Source organism: Chlorella variabilis (genome assembly GCF_000147415.1).
Source record: "Chlorella variabilis unplaced genomic scaffold CHLNCscaffold_5, whole genome shotgun sequence".
NCBI lineage: Eukaryota > Viridiplantae > Chlorophyta > Trebouxiophyceae > Chlorellales > Chlorellaceae > Chlorella > Chlorella variabilis.
The window spans coordinates 1485126-1493119 of NW_005435083.1; the positions used below are offsets into that span (position 1 = coordinate 1485126).

The window sequence follows — 7994 nt, forward strand, 5'->3', positions numbered from 1 at the left end:
CAATCCCCCCCCCCCACACACACACACACCGCAGGTCTATCTGGACGAGGCCTCCAAGCCCGAGGTGGGTCGCGGCCTGAACAAGGCGGCCGAGGTGACGATGCTGCGCATACACCGCCTGGACAAGGACAGCGGCAAGCCCACCACCGACCCAGAGGCCATAGACAGGTGGGTGGGGTGGCGGCGGCGGCGGCGGCGGCGGTGGTGGTGGTGGGGAGACATTGGTGGGGGGCAGTGCAGGGCAGGGCAGGAGATGGCGGCTTGTGGTGAGCGGCGCTGGCTGGGCGCCGCTTGGGACAGGTCTGGGCCGGCGCCCCCGCGGCTCCGCCGCCTCCAGCCTTTGCCAGCACGCCCTCACACACCCGCACGCCTGCCGCCCCCCTCCCCGCAGGTTTGCTCGCAAGCTGAAGAAGCTGACAGCGGAGCAGGGGGCTCGCTTTGTCAGCTACGACGCCGCCAGCGGCACCTGGAAGTTTGAGGTGGAGCACTTCAGCAAGTATGGGCTGCTGGGCAGCGATGGGGAGGACAGCGACGAGGATCTGGGTGCCCTAGGCGTGCGCGGGCGGTCGGGCGCGGGCGCCGGCCAGGGCCGGCCGCAGCAGCAGCAGCAGCAGCAGCAGCAGCAGCAGCGCTTGGGGCAGGACGGCGATGAGGAAGGGGCGGCGTATGCCGAGGGCGCGGCGGATGCTGAGGAGATGATGGCTGCGGCGGAGGAGGCGGCGGCCTTGCTGGAGGAGGAGGCGGGGGAGGAGGAGGCGATGCAAGACAGTAAGCTGGCTGCTGCGTGCGGGCCGGCGGCAGCTTGAGCGCCTCCCTCGCCTGCTGCCATTTCATTGCCACCCTGCTTGACTGCTTGACGCCGCCAGCCGCCAACCTGCACTGCCTTCACACGTGTTGATGCACTGCCCCTGGCTGCTCTGTAACCGCAATGCCCGCGCACACACACTTGAGCCAGGCCAGGCAGCTTGCTGCGGCGGCGCCTCACCCGCCCCCGCGGTGTGCCTGCTGCGTGCCGCAGGCGGCGGCTTTCCGGCTCGCGGGGGCCTGGCGGAGGATGGGGAGGAGATGGAGGATGCCGAGGGGCAGGAGGTGTCGCTGGGGGGGCCGCCTCGTGGCGGCGCGCCGGATGGCGGCGCAGGGAGGGCGCTGCAGGTATCGCTGCCCGCGCAGCTGGGCATGGAGCCAGAGGATCTGCAGCGGATCAGGTGGGCGGGCATGGGGCGAGGCTCTCCAGGGGGGTGGGGGCATCCTGCAAGGCGCAGCGGGCGCAGGCACGCATGCCTGCTCCCTCGTGTGGGCTGCAGGGTCGAGGAAGCACGGCCTGCCCGACCGCCGGTGCTTCCCGCCGCTCCGCTGGCCCGCAGGGACGGCCTGTTTGCCGGCAGCCAGACGCACCGGCAGCCCCCGACCAAGCAGCGCCGCATCATCGTGATTCCCAGCGGCGCCCAGGAGGCAGATGTGGCTGCGGCGCCTGCGGCACCACCACCCGCGCCTGCCGCCGCCTGGCCCGCGCTGGCAGCCCGCAACGCGTGGCGCAAGCAGCAGGCGCCGCCGCTGCGGCCGCCGGCGGGCGCCAGGGCTGGCGGGGCCGCGGGGCCGCGCACGCCGCCGCCTGCAGGCGCTCCTGTGCTGCCGGCGGGGCCCACCCCCGTCTCCAGCAGCGCAGCCGCCAAGCAGTGCCCCGTGCCGGCACCCAAGCCCACGCAGGCGGAGCAGGGGCGCGAGCGCTGCCTCCCCGACGCGGGGCTGTTTGCAGGCGCCGCCTTCCGCGCCGGCTGGGCCGCCAACGCAGTCCTGGCGCATGCCGGCGGGCGCGCCGCCTCGGCAGGCCATGTGGTGGTGCGCCAGGTGTCGGTGGGCGCCAGGGTGGCGCCACCTGGCGAGCCAGCTGGCGGCGGCTCGGCCTTCCAGCAGCGCCAGCGCCGAGCCCTGGAGGCAGCGCTCACCCTGCACATCCAGCACAGCAGCCCCGCCCCCGAGCCTGCTGCGGCCGGCGACGAAGCCGTGGCAGCAGAGGGCGACGGGCGGGTGGCGGCAGCGGGCGGCGTGCCGCACTGGCGGCTGCGCTGCGAGCGGCAAGACGAGCTGCGCCAGCTCACGCTGAGCTACATCGAGCTGTGCACCTCAGCGGCGGCAGAGGTGAGAGCGGCAGGCGACGGGGCTGCCGCTCGCGGGGCGACCGTGGAGCCTCTGCTCGCCTGCTCGCTCTGCCTGCTGCGGCGGTTGGGTGGCCATGCGGGCAACCCGCGCACCTGCCGGCCGCCGCCCCCACCTGCCATTGCCACACCTTCCTTCTGCCGCCGCCCGCGGGTGCAGGCTCAGGGCACGGAGCGCACTGTGCTGCGCCACCAGGCCTCCACCTGGGAGCTGCTGCACGTGCTCTTCTCGGCCATAGACGGGGAGCAGGCGGGCGGCGGCGGGGAGGCGGCCGCGGAGGCAGACGGGGAGCAGGCGGGCGGCGGCGAGGAGGGGGCCATGGAGGCAGAGGAGGAGCTGCGGCTGGACCGGCTGGCCGCCTTCAAGCGCCGCGCTCAGCTCAGGTGCGGGCTGGAGGCGAGGGGCGAGTCGTGGCCCTGGAGGTCTGGCTGTGTAGCCTGGCTGGCAGCATCGCTTTCCTCCCCGCTAGCACCAGGTGGATCTCTGAACCGCGCCGCGCCATGTGCCCCCGCCCTGCCTGCAGCCACTGGCTGCGTGACAGGGCCTGGCCGCATGTGGAGGCCGCCCTGCGCGGCAGCGCCGCCGTCGGCAGCACCACCTCCTCTGACGCCGTCGCGGCGCAGCTGCTGGCGCTGCTGAGCGGGCACCAGCTGGCGGCGGCGGCGGCGCTGGCCGCCGCCACCGGCAACGTGCGCCTGGCCACGCTGCTGGTGCAGGCGGGGGTGAAGGCTGTGGGGCAGGCCGAGGTGGGGGAGCAGCTGCGCGTGTGGCGGGAGTCGGGGTGTGATCGCCACATCGGCGCGCCGGTGATGCGCCTCTACCAGCTGCTGGCGGGGCGGGTGGATGACGTGGCGCCAGCCATGCAGCTGGACTGGCGCAGAGCGCTGGGCCTGCACCTCTGGTACGGCTGCCAGCCCACGGCCACAGGTAGGACCAAACTTCCTTTCCTGTGTGTGCTGTGCCATGCATCGCTGCCTCCACTTTGATCCTCGCCGCGAGCCTCTGCTCTCGTACGCCACGCATTGCGGCACAGCCGCGGAGCTGACCCAGCCGCACACGCCCTCCCGCCCGCAGTGTCTGACGCCCTGGCCTCGTACACGGCAGCCGTGGAGGCGGGCGCCGCTCCGCCGCCGCTGCCGCTGTACGCCGAGCAGGCGGCGGCGGCGGGGGGCGGCCACGGCGGCGCCTCCTTTGACGTCTCGTTTGAGCTGCTGCGCCTGCATGCCGTGGCTGCTGATCCCGAGTCCCGGGGCAGCGCCGCCGCGCTGCAGCCGCTGCTGGCGCGCCTGCTCAGGTGCCGCGGCTGCGCGCCCGCCTGCCTGCCTGCCCCCCCTGGCTGGCCGCCTGCACGCTGCTCGCCGCCACTCGCGCCCCAAATCACACACACACACTGTCGCCCTCTCCCGCCCGCCCCTCCTCTGTGTGCAGGCCCTCCAGCCTCACCCCTGACCCGCTGGATTACTCGTTCTGCTGGCACCTGCTGGCGGTGATGGAGGCGGTGGGGGCGGTGCCGCGGGACGCTGCCGACCTGCCGCCAGGCACGCGGGCAGCGCCGCGCTGCCAGCCGCTGCCGCGCTCCACGCCAGCTGGCCGCAGCGCCCGCCACGTGCTGCTTTCGCTTCCTGCTGCCGGCGCCCTCCTGGCGCGCCCGCTGCCCTGTCACCAGCTCACACCACCCTCCACCCTCCACGGCCCCCCTCTCTCTCCTCCTCCCTGCAGCCGCCGCCGCACGTATGAGCTTCATCTCGCAGCTGGAGTGTGCCGGCCAGCTGTCGCACTGGGCGGTGTATGCGGCGCTGCACATACCAGACCCACACCAGCGTGGCAGGGTGCGCAAGCGTGGCGCGCCCGCCGGGCCTCGCGTCGCCTCCCTGCCTGCCCCGCAGCGCGGCGCAGCGTGCTGGGGTTGCACTGTCCTGCCAGACATCCCTCCCGCTTGCTTCTTTCCCGAGACACGCTCCCACCCTCACCACGCGCGCGGGCATGCACCCCTGGCCTGCAGGTGGTGCGTGAGCTGCTCATGGCGCATGCCGATGAGTGGTGGGACGACGAGCGGGTGCTGTCCTTCTTCAGGGACCGCCTGCGCCTGCCAGAGTGAGCGTTTGAGGGATGGGGCGTGTAGGAGGGCGAGGCATGGCACGTGCATGTGTGCCGCGTACCGCCTGATGCAGTTCCGCGGCGGCGGCACAGCCCTGCGTGCGAGCTCAGGCTGGGCGCCCGCCTGCTGCAGGGCGTGGCTGGCGGAGGCGCAGGCGCTGTGGGCGCAGTACTGCGCTGACGATGCAGGTACATGTGTGGGTGGTGCTGATTGTTGGTGGGGGGGGAGCCCCGCCTGTCTCAGTGCTTGCTTCACCTGTGCCCGGCTGCGTGCATGGCACCTCCAGCCATGCAGCCCCATCCTCGTGCTGCCGCCACGCTGCTTGGCGCCGCCCCGCCCTGCCCTGCAGTGCGGCTGGACCAGCTGCTTGCTGCCGGCGACTGGGCGGCGGCGCACGCCCTGCTGTGCGATGTGGTGGCGCCGCGCTGGCTGCTGGCGGGCGACGACGGGCGCCTGGCGGCCGTGCTGGCTGCGCTGGAGCCGCACGCTGGGGAGGTCAACCTGGCTGGCGGGGCGGGGGCTTGGGAGGCGGGCGGTGGCGCCTACTCAGCGTTCCTGTACCTCAGGGACCTGTACTGCTCCCTGGGCCGTACCAGCCGTACCAGCGGCGCCCCCGGCGGCCAGCAGGCAGCTGCGGCCCCGCCGCCGCTCAGCTTCCAGGAGCGCATGGACGCCGCCGCGCGGCTGGCGGCCATGCTGGCGGACGCGGCGGCACGGTGGGGCCTGGCCGGCGCAGACGCGGGCGGCGAGCGGCGGCTGGACGCGCGGCCGGGCGGCGGCGCGGCGCAACAGGCCGCCTACGCTCGCATGTCGGGTGCGCCGGCCGGGCCCTGCCCCTTTGCTGTCCGCCTGGGCGCACCCAACGGCAGCCGCCTGCCTGCTGTGCTTGCTTGCCTGTGTTGCTGGGCATGGCGGCAGCGCTGACGGCCGCATGCTGCGCCTCCCGGTCCTGCTGCTGCAGCCGAGCTGAGCAAGTGGGTGCTGAGTGACGGCGAGGGCGGCGCCCTGCTGCCCCTGCCGGAGCAGGACAGGGTGAGGGCCTCACACGCGGCTTGCTTCAAGCCCTTCTTGTGGATCTGCCAGCAGCCAGCTGGTGGTGGCGGCCCCTGCCGGCCTCATTGCTGCCCATCCCATCATGCCGTTGTGTTCCCCTGCCTGCTGCAGCTGGCCGTGGGTATGCGCACCATGCCGCACGAGACGGCAGCCGAGGCGCTACAGATGGCCGCCATCCATCTGGCGCAGCGCGTGGCGTGAGGCGGCAGCAGGATTCCCAGCAGAAGTTGTGTTTTGACCAGCGCTGGTGCACGCCCCGTGATGCCTGATGAGTTCTCTGCGTGACTGAGTTGTCGTATGTGACAGATCCGGCTGCGCCGAGCTGGGGATCAAACTAAAGGAGCGGCGTGCTGCGCCTGGCGGCACGCCAGCTGGCTGCCGCTGCCAGGCATCATATTCAGGCCGGAGCGAGCTATCGATGCAATCTTCCTCAGTGAATCGTTCGAAGTTCGCGCTCTTTGCTCGGGGTTGTTTCTGCTGCTGGCGACAGCTTCGACAGCACATCCGCCAACCAAAGCCAGTCTACACCTGCTCAGACACCTCCGTGAGGTGATTGGTTACCAGCGAGCCGCTGCGCTGCCGCTGCGCTGCCTGCAGGGCGTGGTGCGGCGGCCGCCCCTGTCGCCGCCACACCCCCTCTCCGCCTTCCTCTTGGCCACGTGTGTGCACTGCCCTTCAGCAGGCAGTGAGCCATGGGTCACGGGCCCCTGCTGGACCTGCTGGCATCCTCCACCCGCAAGAAGAAGGACAAACTGGATAAGCAGGAGGAGCACCGGAAGCAGGAGGAGCAGCGGGAGAAGGACCGGCGGGAGCGGCTGGCTGAGAAGGAGAGGAAGTTCAAGCAGCGGGAGGAGGCCGCCAGGCAGCAGCACCACCACCATGAGCAGCCGCCCCCATGACGCACCCGCTTGCATGGTGCATCCCATGTCTCATCGGCTCCTTGCGACGCCCTGTACATCATGTCCCTCGTCTGCTGCGTGCGGGATTTTTGACAGCCCGTCGGCTTTTTGTCGCAGCCGACGGGCCACTGCGCCCCACCCTTCTTCTGTACGTTTGTGGTCAACATGACCTGGCCAAATTTGAACGAATCTGTGAAAATGCAAATGCATGAACAAGCAGGGCAACCAACGGTTTGAACAGAAGTCGAGAACACGGGGGAACGACGGCCGCCACGCGCCATCACTGCAGGCCAAAGCCCTGCGCATTCTCCACCGCCGTCAGCAGCTTGGCGCGCAGCCTGTCCTTGCTGGCATACTCGGGCAGCAGCAGGCTGTTGAAGCACGTGTGGCTGGTGGGCAGGTTGTCTGCGGCCAGGCGGGCGACGCAGCAGGGTCATCAGGGCTGCTTGAGGTGGCCGGGCAGGGTGCAGCAGCTGCAAGCCACCACAACTTGGCAGGCAGGCACATGCAGAGGAGCCAACCTGAGTCGGGCCCAGCTCTCTGGATCAGCAGCGGCAGCTTGCCCAGCCCTCCTACGGGCGCCCTGCAGCACGCATCAGGGGCCGAGGAAGCAGAGCAGGCCTCAGCCACACAACCAAAACCACCCCCTCCCCCAACGTAATCCTGACACGCACCTGTCGCTGCCGGTTGTGAACATGAGGAAGGCCCGCTTCTGCTCCAGAGACAGGCTGTGCAGGACCTCCCAGAACCAGCGCACCTCCTGGTGCTCCCTGCGGCAGGGCGAGCACGGGCACAGCTCGACACCCAGTCCCTGTGCATGCCACGCTGTGCCGGCTGCCCTGCCCCTGGAAGCAGCGCCCTCGCCACCCACCACCCCCACCCACTCACGCGGAGTAGCCTCCCTCATACTTGGCCACCGCCTGAAGCGCCTCAAAGTCGAGGTGGGGCAGGCCGCAGACGAGCAGCTCCAGCTCGGCGGGGGTGAACAGGGTGAGGGCGGGCCCGCCGCAGACGCGCAGGAAGCCGGCCCGGAAGGCGCCAAACTGCCTGCCCACAGACCCCTCCAGCAGCCAGGCGGTGTACAGGTCAACATACTCGCGCCGGTTGGCGGCGGTGACGGGGATGGACGCACCCCCTGGCTTCAGCTCCTCCTCCCGCATCTCCCCGTAGAACTCGTATTGAGCGGTGAAGCTGCGGCGCAGGGTGCATCATTGGGGAGGCGTGGGGCTCCTGGGGATGGCGGCTGGCGGGTCGGCGGCGGCCCGCACAGCTCCCAAAACGCCCCCACCACACCCACTGCCACCTCCTCCGCCCGCCGCCCACGCACACACCTGCGGCAGAACACCGCCTCCACGTCTCCCTCAAAGTCCAGCAGCTGCTGCAGGCCCCTGCGCAGGGCAATTTGGGGACACGGCGAACCGGGAGTGGCATGCCGTGCGCCAGGGTTCCAAGGCAGTCACCTCGAGAGGCTCCCTTGAGCCATGCGGGCCTTGCGGTCGCACGCCCGCCGGGCCCGCCCCACCTGCCCAGGTCTGGGAAGGCGGCCTTGAGGTCTGCAAAGGTGGGCCTGATGCCCAGCAGCTTCTTGTACACCGCCAGCGGGAAGTGGACGTCCAGAATGACGGCGTTGTAGATGGCCAGCCCCAGCACTGCCCCCACCAGCGCATACTCGTCCTCGGCCTCCAGAGAGGCGGGGCTGAACCAGTGGGTGCGTGTCAGCTCGCTGCGGGGCGCGGCGGGGGGGGGGGGCGGGGGGGGTACGGACGGGCCCGACCTGCTGAGAGGTG

At 71.3% G+C, this 7994-nt stretch overlaps 2 protein-coding genes across 2 annotated transcripts in view; one reads left to right on the forward strand and one right to left on the reverse strand.

Annotated features, from left to right (window-relative positions):
- Positions 1-548, forward strand: part of CHLNCDRAFT_13873 (hypothetical protein) — a gene marked incomplete at both ends in the record, with an annotated part of 1005 nt that extends 457 nt beyond the window's left edge. Inside the window, 2 exons of the mRNA XM_005849567.1 lie at positions 35-168; positions 392-548. Coding sequence (XP_005849629.1) covers positions 35-168; positions 392-548 — 291 coding nt within the window. The remainder of the gene's footprint in view (positions 1-34; positions 169-391) is intronic.
- A 5939-nt stretch (positions 549-6487) lies between these two features.
- The window catches only part of CHLNCDRAFT_21324 (hypothetical protein), a gene marked incomplete at both ends in the record, with an annotated part of 2677 nt that continues 1170 nt past the window's right edge, over positions 6488-7994 (reverse strand). Inside the window, 6 exons of the mRNA XM_005849826.1 lie at positions 6488-6612; positions 6729-6790; positions 6882-6977; positions 7096-7398; positions 7539-7595; positions 7730-7930. Of these exons, the coding sequence (XP_005849888.1) occupies positions 6488-6612; positions 6729-6790; positions 6882-6977; positions 7096-7398; positions 7539-7595; positions 7730-7930 (844 nt within the window). The remainder of the gene's footprint in view (positions 6613-6728; positions 6791-6881; positions 6978-7095; positions 7399-7538; positions 7596-7729; positions 7931-7994) is intronic.